Raw genomic sequence first — 21,746 nt, forward strand, 5'->3', positions numbered from 1 at the left:
ATCAAACACTCCCGGGGCAGGTACAGCACGGGTTAGATACAGAGTAAAGCTCCGTCTACACTGTCCCATCAAACACTCCCGGGGCAGGTACAGCACGGGTTAGATACAGAGTAAAGCTCCCTCTACACTGTCCCATCAAACACTCCCAGGGCAGGTACAGCACGGGTTAGATACAGAGTAAAGCTCCCTCTGCACTGTCCCATCAAACACTCCCAGGGCAGGTGCAGCACGGGTTAGATACAGAGTAAAGCTCCCTCTACACTGTCCCATCAAACACTCCCAGGGCAGGTACAGCACGGGTTAGATACAGAGTAAAGCTGCCTCTACACTGTCCCATCAAACACTCCCAGGGCAGGTACAGCACGGGTTAGATACAGAGGAAAGCTCCCTCTACACTGTCCCATCAAACACTCCCAGGGCAGGTACAGCACGGGTTAGATACAGAGTAAAGCTCCCTCTACACTGTCCCATCAAACACTCCCAGGGCAGGTACAGCACGGGTTAGATACAGAGTAAAGCTCCCTCTACACTGTCCCATCAAACACTCCCAGGGCAGGTACAGCACGGGTTAGATACAGAGTAAAGCTCCCTCTACACTGTCCCATCAAACACTCCCAGGGCAGGTACAGCATGGGTTAGATACAGAGTAAAGCTCCCTCTACACTGTCCCATCAAACACTCCCAGGGCAGGTACAGCACGGGTTAGATACAGAGTAAAGCTCCCTCTACACTGTCCCATCAAACACTCCCAGGGCAGGTACAGCACGGGTTAGATACAGAGTAAAGCTCCCTCTACACTGTCCCATCAAACACTCCCAGGGCAGGTACAGCACGGGTTAGATACAGAGTAAAGCTCCCTCTACACTGTCCCATCAAACACTCCCAGGGCAGGTACAGCACGGCTTAGGTACAGAGTAAAGCTCCCTCTACACTGTCCCATCAAACACTCCCAGGGCAGGTACAGCACGGGTTAGATACAGAGTAAAGCTCCCTCTACACCGTCCCATCAAACACTCCCAGGGCAGGTACAGCATAAGTTTAGATACAGAGTAAAGCTCCCTCTACACTGTCCCATCAAACACTCCCAGGGCAGGTACAGCACGGGTTAGGTACAGAGTAAAGCTCCCTCTACACTGTCCCATCAAACACTCCCAGGGCAGGTACAGCACGGGTTAGATACAGAGTAAAGCTCCCTCTACACCGTCCCATCAAACACTCCCAGGGCAGGTACAGCACGGGTTAGATACAGAGTAAAGCTCCCTCTACACTGTCCCATCAAACACTCCCAGGGCAGGTACAGCACGGGTCAGATACAGAGTAAAGCTCCCTCTACACTGTCCCATCAAACACTCCCGGGGCAGGTACAGCACGGGTTAGATACAGGGTAAAGCTCCCTCTACACTGTCCCATCAAACATTCCCAGGGCAGGTACAGCACGGGTTAGATACAGGGTAAAGCTCCCTCTACACTGTCCCATCAAACATTCCCAGGGCAGGTACAGCACGGGTTAGATACAGAGTAAAGCTCCCTCTACACTGTCCCATCAAACACTCCCGGGGCAGGTACAGCACGGGTTAGATACAGAGTAAAGCTCCGTCTGCACTGTCCCATCAAACACTCCCAGGGCAGGTACAGCACGGGTTAGATACAGAGTAAAGCTCCCTCTGCACTGTCCCATCAAACACTCCCAGGGCAGGTACAGCACGGGTTAGATACAGAGTTAAGCTCCCTCTACACTGTCCCATCAAACACTCCCAGGGCAGGTACAGCACGGGTTAGATACAGAGTAAAGCTTCCTCTACACTGTCCCATCAAACACTCCCAGGGCAGGTACAGCACGGGTTAGATACAGAGTAAAGCTCCCTCTACACTGTCCCATCAAACACTCCCAGGGCAGGTACAGCACGGGGTTAGATACAGAGTAAAGCTCCCTCTACACTGTCCCATCAAACACTCCCAGGGCAGGTACAGCACGGGTTAGATACAGAGTAAAGCTCCCTCTACACTGTCCCATCAAACACTCCCAGGGCAGGTACAGCACGGGTTAGATACAGAGTAAAGCTCCCTCTGCACTGTCCCATCAAACACTCCCAGGGCAGGTACAGCACGGGTTAGATACAGAGTAAAGCTCCCTCTACACTGTCCCATCAAACACTCCCAGGGCAGGTACAGCACGGGTTAGATACAGAGTAAAGCTCCCTCTACACTGTCCCATCAAACACTCCCAGGGCAGGTACAGCACGGGTTAGATACAGAGTAAAGCTCCCTCTACACTGTCCCATCAAACACTCCCAGGGCAGGTACAGCACGGGTTAGATACAGAGTAAAGCTCCCTCTACACTGTCCCATCAAACACTCCCAGGGCAGGTACAGCACGGGTTAGATACAGAGTAAAGCTCCCTCTACACTGTCCCATCAAACACTCCCAGGGCAGGTACAGCACGGGTTAGATACAGAGTAAAGCTCCCTCTACACTGTCCCACCAAACACTCCCAGGGCAGGTACAGCACGGGTTAGATACAGAGTAAAGCTCCCTCTACACTGTCCCATCAAACACTCCCAGGGCAGGTACAGCACCGGTTAGATACAGAGTAAAGCTCCCTCTACACTGTCCCATCAAACACTCCCAGGGCAGGTACAGCACGGGTTAGATACAGAGTAAAGCTTCCTCTACACTGTCCCATCAAACACTCCCAGGGCAGGTACAGCATGGGTTAGATACAGAGTAAAGCTCCCTCTACACTGTCCCATCAAACACTCCCAGGGCAGGTACAGCATGGGTTAGATACAGAGTAAAGCTCCCTCTGCACTGTCCCATCAAACACTCCCAGGGCAGGTACAGCACGGGTTAGATACAGACTAAAGCTTCCTCTACACTGTCCCATCAAACACTCCCAGGGCAGGTACAGCACGGGTTAGATACAGAGTAAAGCTTCCTCTACACTGTCCCATCAAACACTCCCAGGGCAGGTACAGCATGGGTTAGATACAGAGTAAAGCTCCCTCTACACTGTCCCATCAAACACTCCCAGGGCAGGTGCAGCACGGGTTAGATACAGAGTAAAGCTCCCTCTACACTGACCCATCAAACACTCCCAGGGCAAGTGCAGCACGGGTTAGATACAGAGTAAAGCTCCCTCTACACTGTCCCATCAAACACTCCCAGGGCAGGTACAGCACGGGTTAGATACAGAGTAAAGCTCCCTCTACACTGTCCTACAATATTCCCAGGCTCAAACTCTGAAGTGCCTCCCCCCCTCGACGCACGACAGCGGTGTGCTTTTCCATTTCACACAACAACCTCTGAGTCACTCTGTAGCCACCCAACCTGTGCAAATTCGGGGCACTTTTGCCGTGGATCTGTATCTGTAGCAATTCCTCTGGTCACTTTGTATATCAACATCATAGATGAAGATTTGCTTTGGTGTTATCTAGAGAAATTATAAATAGGTCATCATCACAAGCAAGTTTATGATCTCTGTATAGAAAACTCCTCCATGTGAGTTAAGGCTCCTTTAAAATCATTTTATGTACAGCCATCAGTGAAAGGAGATTATTATCTGCCCCCACCTCCTCCCCCCCATCTTTTCCCGCAGGACTATCTCTCCATCCCACATACTCAGGAGAGGTGATTAGTCAGAGTTCTGAGAGACCCCCTCATTGGCAACAATCAGACACAAGATGGGTGGTCCTAATCAGGAGCTAGGGGGTCAAGGAACTAAGCGAGTGGGATTAGACGAGGCGAAAGACACTGGCAGAGACTTTAGTGGGCCAAATCGCCTGTTTTTGTATGGGAACATTCTTTGTATTTCTGGGTACTTGGAGTTTCAGCAATGACTTTACAGCTTTGATGTCATATCACTTTCTTACCAGCGGAGGGCACCATTGAATTCCATAACAAGGCCAATGAAGCGGAGGAACATAAGAACATAATAATACAAAAAGAAAATACTGCAGATGCTGGAAATCTGAACTAAAAACAGTATATCCTTCCTTAGGTAAGGAGACCAAAACTGTACACAATACTCTAGTTAAGAACATAACATAAGAAATAGGAGCAGGAGTCGGCCATTCGGCCCCTCGAGCCTGCTCCGCCATTCAATGAGATCATGGCTGATCTTCTGCCTCAACTCCATTCACCGGCCCTATCCCATATCCCTTGATGCCCTTACTAGTCAGAAATCTATCGACTTCTGTTTTGAATCTACCCAATGACTGAGCCTCCACAGCCCTCTGGGGTAGAGAATTCCAAAGATTCACCTCCCTCTGAAGAAATTTCTTCTCATCTCAGTCCTGAATGGCCGACCCTTTATCCTGAGGCTGTGACCCCTGGTTCTAGACTCCCCAGCCAAGGGAAACATTCTCCCAGCATCCATCCTATCAAGCCCTGTAATAATTTTGCATGCTTCAATGAGATCCCCTCTCATTCTTCTGGATTAAAGAGGATACAGGCTTAGTTTACTCAATCTCTTCTCACACGACAGTCCCACCATCCCAGGAATCAATCTCGTGAACCTTCGTTGCACTCCCTCTATGGTAAGCATATCCTCCCTTAGGTAAGGAGACCAAAATTGTACACAGTACTCCAGGTGTGGTCTCACCAAGGCCCTATATAATTGGAGTAAGACTTCTTTACTCCTGTACTCAAATCCTCTTGTAATGAAGGCCAGCATATCATTTGCCTTCCTAATGGCTTGCTGCACCTGCACATTCACTTTCAGTCACTCATGTACAAGGACACCTAGGTCCCTTTGAGCATCTGCATTCCCCAATCTTTCACCATTTAGGAAATACTCTGCCTTTCTGTTTTTTCTACCAAAGTGGATAACTTCACATTTATCCACATTATATTCTATCTGCCATGTTCTCGCCCACTCACTGAGCCTGTCGAGATCCCCTTGAAGCCTCTTCACAGCCGCTGCACTTGAAACGCCATAGCATACAAGGCTACGGACCAAGTGCTGGAAAATGGGATTAGAATAGACAGGGCTTGATGGCCGGCGTGGTCACGATGGGCCGAAGGGCCTCTTTCTGTGCTGTATAACTCTATGACTCTATGACATCCTCTTCGCAACTGACACTGCCACCTAGCTTTGTATCATCAGCAAATTTGGAAATGTTACATTTAGTCCCCTCATCCAAATCATTGATATAGATTGTGAATAGCTGGGGCCCAAGCAGCGATCCTTGAGGTACTCCACTAGTCACAGCCTGCCATCCTGAAAAAGACCCGTTTATCCCTACTCTTTGTTTTCTGTCTGTTAACCAATTCTCAATCCATGCTAGTATATTACCCCCAATTCCATGTGCCCTAATTTTGTTCACCAACCTCTTGTGTGGGATCTTATCAAAGGCCTTCTGAAAATCCAAATACACCACATCTACCGGTTCCTCTTTGTCTACTCCACTAGTTACATCCTCAAAGAACTCCAATAGGTTTGTCAAACAGGATTTCCCTTTCATAAATCCATGTTGACTCTGCCCAATCTTACTATTAGTTTCTAAGTGCCCAGTTATTGCATCCTTTATAATAGATTCCAGCATTTTCCTAACTACTGATGTGAGGCTAACAGGTCTGTAGTTCCCCGTTTTCTCTCTCCCTCCTTTCTTAAATAGTGGGGTTACATTTGCTATCCTCCAATCTGCAGGAACCGTTCCAGAATCTATAGAATTTTGGAAGATGACAACCAGTCCATCCACTATTGCAATGGCCACCTCTTTCAAAACCCTAGGGTGTAGGTCATCCGGTCCTTGGGATTTATTGACTTTTAGTCCCATTAATTTTGCTAGTACTGTTTTTTTACTAATAATAATTTCTTTAAGTTTCTCATTCTCGTCACACCCTTGGTTTTCTCGAATTCTGGGAGGTTTTTTGTGTCTTCCTCCTTGAAGACAGAAACAAAGGCCTAGAAATTGAGTGGGCTTAGCGCCCAATTACAGGCGCTAGAGGGCCTTGCGCCGGAAGTATAGCTGTTCTGCAAATTCAGTCGGGCCTTACCATCGGCGTTAGCCGGTAGCGCTGCGCCGGCACCGATGACGTCATCGGTGTGCGCAGCGTCCCGGTTGCCGTGGTTACGCGCCCCAACGCCGAAATTGAGTTGCGGCCGCCTCGCCCGTGGCAGCCGCAACCAACGATTTTTCAAATGCTCCCTACGGGTCTTAGCGCCGGCGCATTAAGGTCGCGCGGCGGCCGGCCGCTTTCCCGGCGGCCGCCTGCCCGCACCTCCCTCCCGGACTCCTCCAACACCCCCCCGCGGCACAGATGCGTGTGGGCCGCGAGCCCGGCACTTCTCCGAGGTGCCGGGCTCATTTTTGTACATTGATCAACGGCCAGCGGTCGGGTGCAGGCAGCTCCTCCTTAACGGAAGGAGGAGGCCTGCACTTCCCCAGCCTGCCGCACCGCATCGGGTGCCGCAGCGGCGGATTAGCGCTGCAATGCGGCAGTCTGCCCCCATTGCGAGGCGCTGACACCCTCCAGTAGCGCCGGCAGCCGTCTGGGCGCAGCGCTACTGAATTTTTGGCGCGCGCAGGGGGACTTAGCGCCGGCGCTAAATTTCCGGCGCTAAAGCCCTGGCGCGGCGCCAACTCAATATCTAGGCCAAAGTATTTATTTAATTTCTCTGCCATTTCCTCATTCCCCATTATAAATTCTCCCGTCTCTGACTGTAAAAGACCTACATTTACCTTCGCCAGTCTTTTCCTTTTCACACACCTATAGAAGCTTTTACAATCCGTTTTTATATTTTTCGCTAGTTTGTGCTCATATTCCATTTTCCCTTTCTTTATCAATTTCTTGGTCCCCCTTTGCTGATTTCTAAAAAGACCCCAATCCTCAGGCTGACCGCTTTTTCTGGCAACTTTATAAGCTTCCTCCTTTGACTTAATACTAGCTTTAATTTCTTTTGTTAGCCATGGTTGGCTCACTTTTCCTTTTGGGTTTTTATGCCCTAGAGGAATATATGTTTGTTGCAAATTATGCATTATTTCCTTGAATGTTAGCCATTGTATATCCACCTTCATACCTTTTAGTGTAGTCTCCCAATCTACCATGGCCAACTTGTCCCTCATACCCTTGTAGTTTCCTCTGTTTAGATTGAAGACCTTAGTTTCAGATTGGACTACATCACTCAAACTTAATGTAAAATTCAATCATATTATGGTCACTTGTCCCTAAAGGCCCCTTTACCACAAGATTATTGATTCGCCCTTTCTCATTACACTGTACCAGATCCAGAATAGCCTGTTCCCTGGTTGGTTCCTCCACATACTGATCCAGGAAACCATCTCGCATGCATGCCAAGAATTCGTCCTCCACACCATTAGTGGTAATTTGATTTGCCCAGTCAATATGTAGATTAAAGTCCCCCATGATTACCGTATTGCCCTTGCTACATGCACTTCTAATCTCTTGATTGATACTGTGCCCTACTTTACCATTACTGTTTGGTGGCTTATACACAACTCCCACCAATGTTTTCCACCCTTTGCTGTTTCTTAGCTCCACCCAAACTGATTCCAGTTCTACATCACGATCTGCCGAGCCAAGATCTTTTATCTCTACCGTACCGATCTCATCCCTTATTAACAGCGCTACGCCACCTCCTTTTCCTTTTTGTCTGTCCTTCCTAAATGTTCAGTACCCTGGAACATTCAGTTCCCAGATTGGTTACCCTGCAACCATGTCTCTGTAATGGCAATTACATCATACCCATTTACTTCTATTAGTGCCATTAATTCATCCACCTTGTTGCGAATGTTACGTGCATTTAGATAAAGTGCCTTCAACTTTGCCTGTTTAATATTTTTCTGCACTTTGACCCTCTTTACTGTTGACCTTTGTTTACACTCCCTACTAGTTTTGCTGACTACTTTTCTAACTTTCACTTCCAGCTTTGTTTCTCTCCGTTCTGGGCCCACACTTAGGTTCCCAGCCCCCTAACAAACTAGTTTCAATCCTTCCCAACAGCACTAGCAAACCCCCCTGCGAGGATATTGGTCCTGTTTCTGCCGAGGTGTAACCCGTCCAGCTTGTACAGGTCCCACCTTCCCCAGAATCGGTCCCAATGCCTCAGGAATTTAAATCCCTCCCTCCTACACCATCTCTCCAGCCATGCATTCATCTGGCCTATTCTCCTATTTCTGCTCTCGCTAGCACGTGGTACTGGGAGTAATCCTGAGATTACTACCTTTAAGGTCCTGCTTTTTAATTTATTTCCAAGCTCCCTATACTCTGCTTGCAGGACCTCGTCCCTCTTTCTACCCATGTCGTTGGTACCGATATGGACCACGGCCTCTGGCTGTTCACCCTCCCCCTTCAGAATGTCCTGCAGCCGTTCAGTGACATCCTTGACCCTGGCACCAGGGAGGCAACATACCATCCTGGAGTCACATCTGCAGCCACAGAAACGTCTATCTGTTCCCCTTACGATAGAATCCCCTATCACTATTGCTCTCCCACTCTTTTTCCTCCCCTCCTGTGCAGCTGAGCCACTCATAGTGCCACGGACTTGGCTCTTGCTGCATTCCCCCGACAAACCATCTCCCCCAGCAGTATCCAAAATGGGAAATCTGTTGGAGAGGGAGATGGACCCAGGGGACTCCTGCACTACCTTCCTAGTTCTTTTACTCTGTCTGGCAGTCACCCATTCCCTGTCTGCCTGTGCACTCTTTACATGTGATGTGACCACCTCGTTAAACATGCTATCCACGAAGATTTCAACCTTGCGGATGCTCCACAGTGACTCCAGCCGTAGCTCCAGCTCCAAAACGCGGATTTCGAGTAGCTGCAGCTGGAGACACTTCCTGCACACATGTTCGCCCTGGACCGAAAGTGTCCCTGACTTCCCACATAGCACAGGAGGAACACTCCACGCTGCTGAGCTGCCCTGCCATGTCCTACCCTTAATTTACTCCCTTTACTTCCTTTAAGTTAAAGAATATTAAATACACTAGAGACCTTACTTCACTTTAAATACGACTTACTCTAGACTAGAGACCTTACTTTTACTTTAACGACTGGACTGTAGAAATACTCACCAGGTCCTACTTACCAATCAGCTCCTTCCCTTGTGCTGACGTCACTTTTCATCTCTGACGTCACTTTCGAATGTTGTCTGTTGAGGTCCGCTCCTGCTGCTGCTCCCAATAGCTCAGTCTGGGCCTCGGGCTTTATTTCCTTGCTCCTCCTTCACTTATTCCCTCACAGCTCAGTCCGCTCCTGCTGCTGCTCCCAATAGCTCGGTCTGGGCCTCGAGCCTCGGGCTTTATTTCCTTGCTCCTCCTTCACTTATTCCCTCACAGCTCAGTCCGCTCTCGCTGCTGCTCCCAATAGCTCGGTCTGGGCCTCGAGCCTCGGGCTTTATTTCCTCGCTCCTCCTTCGCCTGTTCCCTCATAGGTCGGTCCACTCTCGCTGCTGCTCCCAATAAGGAATCTCCTTAAACACTCCTAAAGGTGAGAGACTCTGCTTAAAAGAGTCCTAATGGCGGAACACGCTACTTAAAGAGTCCTAATGTTGATTTTGGGAAGACCAAAGCTATTGCCTTCAGTCCCCGCCAGAAGTGCTGTTCCTTCGCCACCAATTCCACCCCTCTCCCTGGCCACTGTCTGAGACTGAACCAGACTATTCGCAACCTTGGCCTCCTATTTGATCCTGATCCTGATCCTGAGCTGAGCTGAGCTTCCGACCCCATCGCCTCTCCATCACCAAGACCGCCTAATGTCATCTCCGTAACATTTCCTGTCTCCGCCCCTGCCTCAGTTCATTAGCTGTTGAAACCCTCATCTGTGCCTGTGTTAGCTCGAGACTCGACTATTCCAACACTGTCCTGGCCGGCCTCCCATCACCCGCTGTGCTCACTGCCCCGTGTCCTAACTCACACCCAGTCCCGTTCACCCATCACCCCTTGTGCTCACTGCCCCGTGTCCTAACTCACACCCAGCCCCGTTCACCCATCACCCGCTGTGCTCACTGCCCCGTGTCCTAACTCACACCCAGTCCCGTTCACCCATCACCCCGTGCTCACTGCCCCGTGTCCTAACTCACACCCAGTCCCGTTCACCCATCACCCCCTGTGCTCACTGCCCCGTGTCCTAACTCACACCGAGTCCCGTTCACCCATCACCCCGTGCTCACTGCCCCGTGTCCTAACTCACACCGAGTCCCGTTCACCCATCACCCCCTGTGCTCACTGCCCCGTGTCCTAACTCACACCCAGTCCCGTTCACCCATCACCCCCTGTGCTCACTGCCGCGTGTCCTAACTCACACCCAGTCCCGTTCACCCATCACCCCCTGTGCTCACTGCCCCGTGTCCTAACTCACACCCAGTCCCGTTCACCCATCACCCCCTGTCCTCACTGCCCCGTGTCCTAACTCACACCCAGTCCCGTTCACCCATCACCCCCTGTGCTCACTGCCCCGTGTCCTAACTCACACCCAGTCCCGTTCACCCATCACCCCCTGTGCTCACTGCCCCGTGTCCTAACTCACACCCAGTCTCGTTCACCCATCACCCCGTGCTCACTGCCCCGTGTCCTAACTCACACCCAGTCCCGTTCACCCATCACCCCCTCTGCTCACTGCCCCGTGTCCTAACTCACACCCAGTCCCGTTCACCCATCACCCCCTGTGCTCACTGCCCCGTGTCCTAACTCACACCCAGTCCCGTTCACCCATCACCCCCTGTGCTCACTGCCCCGTGTCCTAACTCACACCCAGTCCCGTTCACCCATCACCCACTGTGCTCACTGCCCCGTGTCCTAACTCACACCCAGACCCGTTCACCCATCACCCCCTGTGCTCACTGCCCCGTGTCCTAACTCACACCCAGTCCCGTTCACCCATCACCCCGTGCTCACTGCCCCGTGTCCTAACTCGCACCCAGTCCCGTTCACCCATCGCCCCCTGTGCTCACTGCCCCGTGCCCTAACTCACACCCTGTTCCTTTCACCCATCACCCCCTGTGCTCACTGCCCCGTGTCCTAACTCGCACCCAGTCCCGTTCTCCCATCACCCCCTGTGCTCACTGCCCCGTGTCCTAACTCACCCCGAGTCCCGTTCACCCATCACCCCCTGTGCTCACTGCCCCATGTCCTAACTCACACCCAGTCCCGTTCACCCATCACCCACTGTGCTCGCTGCCCCGTGTCCTAACTCACACCCAGTCTCGTTCACCCATCACCCCCTGTGCTCACTGCCCCGTGTCCTAACTCACACCCAGTCCCGTTCACCCCTCACCCCCTGTACTCACTGCCCCGTGTCCGAACTCGCCCCGAGCCCCGTTCACCCATCACCCCCTGTGCTCACTGCCCCGTGTCCTAACTCACACCCAGTCCCGTTCACCCATCACCCCCTGTGCTCACTGCCCGTGTCCTAACTCACACCCAGCCCCGTTCACCCATCACCCCCTGTGCTCACTGCCCCGTGTCCTAACTCACACCCAGTCCCATTCACCCATCACCTCCTGTGCTCACTGCACCGTGTCCTAACTCACACCCAGTCCCCTTCACACATCACCCCCTGTGCTCACTGTCCCGTGTCCTAACTCACACCCAGTCCCGTTCACCCATCACCCCGTACTCACTGCCCCGTGTCCTAACTCACACCGAGTCCCATTCACCCATCACCCGCTGTGCTCACTGCCCCGTGTCCTAACTCACACCCAGTCCCGTTCACCAATCACCCCCCGTGCTCACTGCCCCGTGTCCTAACTCACACCCAGTCCCTTTCACCCATCACCCCCTGTGCTCACTGCCCCGTGTCCTAACTCACGCCCAGTCCCGTTCACCCATCACCCCCTGTGCTCACTACCCCGTGTCCGAACTCACCCCGAGCCCGTTCACCCATCACCCCCTGTGCTCACTGCCCCGTGTCCGAACTCACACCCAGTCCCGTTCACCCATCACCGCCTGTGCTCACTGCCCCGCGTCTGAACTCACACCCAGTCCCGTTCAACCATCACCCCCTGTGCTCACTGCCCCGTGTCCGAACTCACACCCAGTCCCGTTCACCCATCAGCCCCTGTGCTCACTGCCCCGTGTCCGCACTCACACCCAGTACCGTTCACCCATCACCCCCTGTGCTCACTGCCCCGTGTCCTAACTCACACCCAGTCCCGTTCACCCATCACCCCGTGCTCACTGCCCCGTGTCCTAACTCACACCCAGTCCCGTTCACCCATCACCCCCCGTGCTCACTGCCCCGTGTCCTAACTCACACCCAGTCCCGTTCACCCATCACCCCGTGCTCACTGCCCCGTGTCCGAACTCACACCCAGTCCCGTTCACCCATCACCCCCTGTGCTCACTGCCCCGTGTCCTAACTCACACCCAGTCCCGTTCACCCATCACCGCCTGTGCTCACTGCCCCGTGTACTAACTCTCACCCAGTCCCGTTCACCCATCACCCCCTGTGCTCACTGCCCCGTGTCCTAACTCACACCCAGTCCCGTTCACCCATCACCCCCTGTGCTCACTGCCCCGTGTCCTAACTCGTACCCAGTCCCGTTCACCCATCGCCCCCTGTGCTCACTGCCCCGTGTCCTAACTCACACCCAGTCCCGTTCACCCATCACCCCCTGTGCTCACTGCCCCATGTCCTAACTCACACCCAGTCCCGTTCACCCATCACCCCCTGTGCGCACTGCCCCATGTCCTAACTCACACCCAGTCCCGTTCACCCTTCACCCCCTCTGCTCACTGCCCCGTGTCCTACCTCACACCCAGTCCCGTTCACCCATCACCCCGTGCTCACTGCCCCGTGTCCTAACTCGCCCCGAGTCCCATTCGCCCATCGCCCCGAGCTCACTGCCCCGTGTCCTAACTCACACCCAGTCCCGTTCACCCATCACCCCCTGTGCTCACTGCCCCGTGTCCGAACTCACACCCAGTCCCGTTCACCCATCAGCCCCTGTGCTCACTGCCCCGTGTCCGAACTCACACCCAGTCCCGTTCACCCATCACCGCCTGTGCTCACTGCCCCGTGTCCTAACTCACACCCAGTCCCGTTCACCCATCACCCTGTGCTCACTGCCCCGTGTCCTAACTCACACCCAGTCCCGTTCACCCATCACCCCCTGTGCTCACTGCCCCGTGTCCTAACTCACACCCAGTCCCGTTCACCCATCACCCCCTGTGCTCACTGCCCCATGTCCTAACTCAGACCCAGTCCCGTTCACCCATCACCGCCTGTGCTCACTGCCCCGTGTCCTAACTGACACCCAGTCCCGTTCACCCATCACCCCCTGTGCTCACTGCCCCGTGTCCTAACTCACACCCAGTCCCGTTCACCCATCACCCCCTGTGCTCACTGCCCCGTGTCCTAACTCACAACCAGTCCTGTTCACCCATCACCCCGTGCTCACTGCCCCGTGTCCTAACTCACACCGAGCCCCGTTCACCCATCACCCCCTGTGCGCACTGCCCCGTGTCCTAACTCACACCCAGTCCCGTTCACCCATCACCCCCTGTGCTCACTGCCCCGTGTCCTAACTCACACCCAGTCCCGTTCACCCATCACCCCCTGTGCTCACTGCCCCGTGTCCTAACTCACACCCAGTCCCGTTCACCCATCACCCCCTGTGCTCACTGCCCCGTGTCCTAACTCACACCCAGTCCCGTTCACCCATCACCCCCTGTGCTCACTGCCCCGTGTCCTAACTCACACCCAGTCCCATTCACCCATCACGCCCTGTGCTCACTGCCCCGTGTCCTAACTCACACCCAGTCCCGTTCACCCATCACCCCCTGTGCTCACTGCCCCGTGTCCTAACTCACACCCAGTCCCATTCACCCATCACCCCCTGTGCTCACAAATCAAATCAAATCAACTTTTATTGTCATTGTTAGTGCACAAGTGCAGTACAACCAAATGTAGGCTTGCGGCTCCCGAGAGTGTACAATTTGGATTAGGACACTTAAACATTTCAACGTACATTTGTACATATATATTAGCATAAATATGACCATAATAAAGTGCATCGGCAAATGTGCAGGCTTTAGAGTTTATTTGTGGAGTTCAGTTGGATGACAGCCCTGGGAAAGAAGCTGCTCCTAAATCTGGTCGTACGGGTGCGAATGCATCTGTAGTTTCTTCCAGATGGTAGGAGGATGAACAGACTGTGGCTGGGGTGGGTAGGGTCTTTGATGATGGACCGTGCCCTCCGTAGACAGCGTTTCTGATATATATGTTCTATGGTCGGTAGCCGGGTGCCGGTAATGCGCTGGGCAGTTTTGACTACCCGCTGCAGGGCTTTCCGGTCATGGGAGCTACAGCTGCCGTACCATACCGTGATACAGTTTGTCAGGATGCTCTCTATAGTGCAGCGGTAGAAGTTAGAGAGGATCGGGGGTGACAGATTACATCCCTTCAGCCTCCTCAAGAAATATAGGCGCTGCTGGGCCTTCTTCACCAGAGAGGAGGTGTTGAGGGACCAGGAGAGGTCTTCCGTGATGTGGACTCCGAGGAACTTAAAGCTGGCCACCCTTTCCACCTCCGCCCCATTGATGTGGATGGGGGTGTGACTTCCGCCTTTGGACTTCCTGAAGTCCACGATTATTTCCTTTGTTTTCTTGATGTTAAGGGCCAGGTTGTTATCGGCGCACCACTTCACGAGATGCTGGACCCCCTCCCTGTAGGCTGACTCATCGTTGTTGGCGATCTGGCCTACTACCATGGTGTCATCCGCAAACTTGATGGTGTTGGAACCATGAACAGCCACACAGTCGTGGGTGAAGAGGGAGTAGAGGAGGGCGCTCAGCACACATCCTTGTGGGGCCCCCGTGTTCAGGGTCAGGGGGAGGAGGTGTGGTTACCTAATTTGACAGACTGGTGTCTGTTTGTTAGGAAGTCCAGGGTCCAGTTGCAGAGGGAAGTGTTCAGGCCAAGAGTTTGGAGTTTGGTGGCCAGCTTGTTGGGGACGATAGTGTTGAATGCTGAGCTGTAGTCTATAAACAACATTCTGATGTAGGTCTCCTTACCATCTAGGTGATTCAGTGCCGAGTGTAGAGCAGTTGTGATTGCATCCTCCGTTGATCTGTTTGCCCGATAGGCAAACTGGTGTTGGTCAAGGGAGGCAGGAACACTGGCTTTGATGTGGGCTAAGACCAGTCTCTCGAAACACTTCATTATGATGGGTGTGAGTGCGACAGGTCGATAGTCGTTCAGACACGTCACAGCCACTTGTTTAGGCACAGGAATGATGGTGGCGGTCTTGAAGCATGTAGGGACTACTGCCTGGGCCAATGACAGGTTGAAGATGGCGGTGAAGACATCAGCCAGCTGATCAGCACATTCCTTGAGTACCCGTCCAGGGATGCTATCCGGTCCAGCAGCCTTTCGTGTGTTCACTCCGCGTAGAACACCCCTTACGTCGGAGGTCGACAGAGTGAGCACCTGGTCTTCCGGGGGTGGCAAGGCTTTGGTAGCCGGCTCCTTGTTGTCCCTGTCGAAGCGAGCGTAGAAGTTGTTAAGCTCCTCCGGAAGGGAGGCGTCGCTGACCGGGGGACTGGTGTTTTTGCCCTTGTAGTCAGTGATGGACTGGATGCCTTGCCACATGCGCCGGGGGTCTGAGTTGTTGCGGAAGTGATCCTCTATCCACAGTGTCTGTTTCCTTTTGGCAGTCCTGATCCCCTTTTTTAGGTTGGTCCTAGCTGCACTGCAAGCCGCCGCGTCGCCAGATTTAAATGCTGCGTCGCGTGCTTTCAACAGTGAGCGGACCTCTCCGTTCATCCAGGGTTTCTGGTTGGGGTATGACCTGATATTTTTGTGGGTCATGACGACCTCGACGCAGCTGTTAATGTAGAATAGCACTGTGGATGCGTATTCCTTGATGTCATTGTGGGCAAACATGCCCCAATCAGTGCGTTCGAAGCAATCCTGAAGCTCCGAGACTGCCCCCTCTGGCCATACTTTCACTGCTCTCACTGATGTTCTCCCTCTTTTGATGAGCGGTTTGTATGCCGGGGCTAGAAACAGGGAGAGGTGGTCAGACTTCCCAAGGTGGGGGCAGGGAATGGCCTTATAAGCGTCTACAATGCTCGTGTAGACTTGATCCAGTGTGTTCTCCCCTCTTGTGGGGCAGGAGACATTCTGGTGGAATTTCGGTAGTACAGTTTTTAGGTTTGTGTGATTGAAGTCCCCCGCGACGATAAAAGCTCCGTCTGGGTGCGCAGTTTGTTGTTCGTTGATGGCCCTGTAGAGGTCCTTCAGTGTTAGTTTGGCATTAGCGTGTGGTGGGATGTAGACCGCAGTGATGATAACATTCGTGAATTCCCAAGGCAGGTAGAAGGGTCTGCACCTTACCATGAGGAATTCCAAATCAGCCGAGCAGGATCTATCAATCAACTGCCCCGTGTCCGAACTCACACCCAGTCCCATTCACCCATCGCCCCCTGTGCTCACTGCCCCGTGTCCTAACTCACACCCAGTCCCGTTCACCCATCACCCCCCGTGCTCACTGCCCCGTGTCCTAACTCACACCGAGCCCCGTTCACCCATCACCCCGTGCTCACTGCCCCGTGTCCTAACTCACACCGAGCCCCGTTCACCCATCACCCCCTGTGCTCACTGCCCCGTGTCCTAACTCACACCGAGCCCCGTTCACCCATCACCCCCTGTGCTCACTGCCCCGTGTCCTAACTCACACCCAGTCCCGTTCACCCATCACCCCCTGTGCTCACTGCCCCGTGTCCTAACTCACACCCAGTCCCGTTCACCCATCACCCCCTGTGCTCACTGCCCCGTGTCCTAACTCACACCCAGTCCCGTTCACCCATCACCCCCTGTGCTCACTGCCCCGTGTCCTAACTCACACCGAGCCCCGTTCACCCATCACCCCCTGTGCTCACTGCCCCGTGTCCTAACTCACACCCAGTCCCGTTCACCCATCACCCCCTGTGCTCACTGCCCCGTGTCCTAACTCACACCCAGTCCCGTTCACCCATCACCCCCTGTGCTCACTGCCCCGTGTCCTAACTCGCACCCAGTCCCGTTCACCCGTCACCCCGTGCTCACTGCCCCGTGTCCTAACTCGCACCCAGTCCCGTTCACCCATCACCCCCTGTGCTCACTGCCCCGTGTCCTAACTCACACCCAGTCCCGTTCACCCATCACCCCCTGTGCTCACTGCCCCGTGTCCTAACTCACACCTAGTCCCGTTCACCCATCACCCCCTGTGCTCACTGCCCCGTGTCCTAACTCACACCCAGTCCCGTTCACCCATCACCCCCTGTGCTCACTGCCCCGTGTCCTAACTCACACCCAGTCCCCTTCACCAATCACCCCCTGTGCTCACTGCCCCGTGTCCTAACTCACACCTAGTCCCGTTCACCCATCACCCCCTGTGCTCACTGCCCCGTGTCCTAACTCACACCCAGTCCCGTTCACCCATCACCCCCTGTGCTCGCTGCCCCGTGTCCTAACTCGCACCGAGTCCCGTTCACCCATCACCCCCTTGTGCTCACTGCCCCGTGTCCTAACTCACACCAACTCCTATTCACCCATCACCCCCTGTGCTCACTGCCCCGTGTCCTAACTCACACCTAGTCCCGTTCACCCATCAGCCCCTGTGCTCACTGCCCCGTGTCCTAACTCACACCCAGTCCCGTTCACCCATCACCCCCTGTGCTCGCTGCCCCGTGTCCTAACTCGCACCGAGTCCCGTTCACCCATCATCCCCTTGTGCTCACTGCCCCGTGTCCTAACTCACACCAACTCCTATTCACCCATCACCCCCTGTGCTTGCTGACCTACATTGGTTCTCGGTCTGGCTATACCTCAATTTTAAAACTCTCATCCTCATGTTCAAATCCCGCCATGGCCTCGACCCTTCCTATCTCTGTAACCTGCTCCAGCCCTATAACCCTCCGAGAACTCTTATGTTTATCCAACTCTAAGCTCTTGTGTATCCTCACTCCCTTCTTCCCACCATTGGCGGCCATACCTTCAGCTGTTTAGCCCCAAGCTCTGGAAGTCTCTCGATAAACCTCCTTCAAAAGCCCCTTAAAATCTACCACTTTAACCATACTTTTGTTTACCTGTCTTAATATCCCCTTCTTTGGTGTTAATTTTTGGCTAATTATGCCTTTCGTATGGTGGTAGCAAAACAAATCAAATGTCAATATCGAAGTCAGATATCCAGGCCAAAGCTTCCGGTGTAACAGCGTGGATATCTTGTCGGCTGCCTGTGAATTTCCTCTGAGGGCAGTGCTCAATGATGTGCTCCGGGGTCTGATCAGGAGCTCCACAGTCGCATGGTGGGGATGCTTTAATCTTCCATCTATGGAGCAGGTGGCAGCATCTACCATGACCGGTTCTGAGGCGGTCGATGGTTGTCCACTGTTTGCGAGGAAGGTTTGACCCTCAGGTTGTGCCTCTGAAACGCCTTGGGACATTTTCTTATGTTAAAGGTGCTAAATAAATACAAGTTGTTGTTGCAGTTCGACTCCTTGATTCAGTGTTTATCTTCCGCCCCCACATTTGCTGTGTTGCCAAGACTGTTATCTTCCAGTTCCACAAAGATGCCCACCTCCATTGCTATTTCTGTCCTGTCGCACTGCTGAAACCCTGGTCCATACATTCTCACTTGAGGAGTGACTTTTCTAAAGATCTCCTAGCTAGCCTCTCTGCCTCATGCCTCTGCAAGCTTCGATTCCACACAAACATAGTGTTCTCATGTCCCCTGCTCCCTCCAAGCTCCACTAACTCCTCATGGCCCTGCTTGTTGACTTCAGGATACTTGTCCTTACTTTGAAATTCCACCATGGTTTTGCCCATACTACTTCAGTGATCTTTCCTGTTAACATAAAAGGGAACCGAAAAATCTTCTACCGGCATATAAACAGTAAGCGAGCCTATTAGAGACAAAGAAGGTGAGATATGCTTAGAGGCGCAAGGCAAGGCTAGAATACTCAATGAGTACTTTGTATCGGTGTTTACTAAGGAGGGGGATGCTGACAAAATATCGGTAGAAGTGGAAAAGGCAGAAGCAATGGAAGGGGTGAAAATTGATAGACAGGATGTGCTTAGAGTGGACAAGTCGCCTGGTCCAGATGGCTTGCATCCCAGGTTGCTAAGAGAATTGGGGGAGGAGATAGCGGAAGGGCTTGCCATAATTTTCCAATCTTCCCTAGATGTGGGGGAGGTGCCTGAGGATTGTTAAGTGGCAAATGTGACCCCATTGTTCAAGAAAGGGTGTAAGGACAATCCTAGTAACTACAGGCCGGTCAGTGTAACATCAGTGGTGGGTAAAGTTTTAGAAACAATAATCAAGGAAAAAATTAACAGGCACTTGGAGAGGTTTAAACTAATTAAGGAGAGCCAACACGGGTTTGTAATAGGCAGATCGTGTTTGACTAATCCAAGTGAATTTTTTGATGAAGTAACAGAGAGGATTGATGAAGGGAATGCAATGGATGTTGTCTACATGTTTTCTTGGAAGGCTGGTTAACAAAATTGAGGCTCATGGAATAGGTGGGTCAGTGGCAGCTTGGATAAGGAATTGGCTTAAGGACAGAAAACAGCGAGTTGTGGTAAATGGCTGTTTTTCAGACTGGAGGATGGTAGACAGTGGTGTTCCCCAAGGGTCAGTGCTGGGGCCACTGCTTTTTTGATATATATATATATATAAATAAATGACCTGGATATTGCAATACAGAGTAGAATTTCTAAATTTGCCTATGACACCAAACTTGGGGGTGTGGCAAACAGTGGTGATAATATCAATCAGCTGCAACAGGACATAGAAAGGCTGGCAGAATGGGCAGACAAATGGCCGATGGAATTTAATACAGAGAAGTGTGAGGTGATGCATTTTGGCAGAAGGAACAGGGAGAGGCAATATACACTTAATGGCACAGTTTTAAAGAGTGTGCAGGGACAGAAGGACCTGGGAGTTAATGTGCATAGGTCCCTGAAGGTGGCAGGATATATTCAGAGAGTGGTTAACAAAGCATATGGGATCTTGGGCTTCATAAATAGAGGTATTGAGTACAAAAGTAGAGAAGTTATGCTGAATCTTTATAAAGCGCTGGTTAGACCACAACTGGAGTATTGCGTCCAGTTCTGGTCCCCACACTTTAGGAAGGATGTGAAGGCCCTTGAGAGGGTGCAGAGGAGATTTACCAGAGTGGTTCCGGGGATGGGGGATCTTAGCTATAGGGTCAGGTTGGAGAAGCTGGATTTGTTTTCATTAGAGCAAAGGAGGTTGAGGGGTGATATGATGGAGGTGTACAAGATTATGATGGGTTTGGATAGGCTAGATGGGGAAAGGCTGTTCCCACTAGTTGATGGTACAAGGACTAGGGGACACAGATTTAAGGTTTTGGGCAAAAGATACAGGGGGGATGTGAGGAAAAACTTTTTTACGCAGCGAGTGGTGAGGACCTGGAACTCACTGCCGACAGAAGTGGTGGAAGCGGAGACACTCAATGTTTTCAAGGGGAGACTGGATAGGCACTTGAGGGAAATAAACTTGCAGGGCTACGGGGATAGAGCGGGGAATGGGACTGACTGGATTGTTCCACAGAGAGCCGGCACGGACTCGATGGGCCGAATGGCCTCCTTCTGTGCCTTTATGACTCTGTGATTCTATAACTATGACATCCCACAGACACCCTTGACTCCTCTAACACCAGGCTTCTTATCCCAGGCTCTCTCCGCATCACTGTTGCTCTCCTGTCCTCTGGATCTCCCTGCCCAGTTCCCTCTGCATTGTCAACTCCACCTTTATTGTCAAAAGAAGATGATTTGATTCATTTTTTTGCTTGCTTGCTTACTTTTGGAGTTCTGCCCATCCTTCGAGGTAGCTTTTAAGTAAAATATCTTCATCCTTTGTCACGCAAGCCTGGAACGCACCTTGGACCCGCTTGAGCTGGAAATTGCTGCTGTCACACTCCTCTCCGTGATTTTTATCCACAGAATTCACCGTGTCTGAAGCATCAATGAGCTATTCCCGTTCACCAAAGGACACAAAAAACAGGAGAAAGCTATTAAAATAGAGTCAGTTATCCTTAACACCAGCTAACTCCTGGATTGTATTATCCGCAACAGTAGGCTCCTTCCCTCTCTGCTCATTCTCCTTCATATCGCTGCTCCTGCGTCCCTTTCTTGAGGGTCTTTGGTGTGTGAGTTAGGGAAAACCTGCTGCATCCAGGTCACTGTTATAGATACACTCACACTGACATGGCTTGTACTGCCTGGGCCCCCAGCTCACTTAATTCTGTATCTTATAATGTGGATAGAAACGAAAGTACTAGCTATTGTATAGCACCTGTCATGACACTAGGACACCCTAAAGCATTTCACAGTCAATGAAGCACTTTTGAGGTGCAGTCACTTTTGTAATGTAGGAAACGCAGCAACCAATTTGCGCACAGCAAGCTCCCACAAACAGCAACAAGATAAATGACTGGTTTTGGTGGTGTTGATTGTGGTATAAATGTTGGCCAGGATATTGGATTTATTAGTGACTGTCTTATATCGATGGCCCCTAGTTCTGGTCTCTCCCACAAGTGGAAACATCTTCTCTACGTCGACCCTATCGAACCCCTTCATAGTTTTAAAGGCCCCTATTGGGTCACCCCTCTGCCTTCTCTTTTCTAGAGAAAAAAGCCCCAGCCTGGTCAATCTTCCCTGATAGTTATAACCTCTCAGTTATTATGGTATAATTCTTGTACATTTTTGCAACTTCTCCAGTGCCTCTGCATCCTTTTTTATAATATGGGGACCAGAACAGTTCATAGTACTCCCA

At 52.1% G+C, this 21,746-nt stretch overlaps 1 protein-coding gene across 2 annotated transcripts in view; it reads right to left on the reverse strand.

The window, feature by feature from the left end:
• LOC147091155 (ceramide-1-phosphate transfer protein-like) overlaps positions 1 to 21,746 on the reverse strand; it is a 54,282-nt gene that overhangs the window by 19,189 nt on the left and 13,347 nt on the right. For both annotated transcript variants that reach the window (XM_085977625.1, XM_085977624.1), the window contains one exon: positions 20,773 to 20,942. In XM_085977625.1, the coding sequence (XP_085833751.1) occupies positions 20,773 to 20,942 (170 nt within the window). The remainder of the gene's footprint in view (positions 1 to 20,772; positions 20,943 to 21,746) is intronic.

This window comes from Somniosus microcephalus, unplaced genomic scaffold (genome assembly GCF_052327205.1).
Source record: "Somniosus microcephalus isolate GS21.2 unplaced genomic scaffold, FLI_Smic_1.0 unresolved_chr4, whole genome shotgun sequence".
Lineage (NCBI taxonomy): Eukaryota > Metazoa > Chordata > Chondrichthyes > Squaliformes > Somniosidae > Somniosus > Somniosus microcephalus.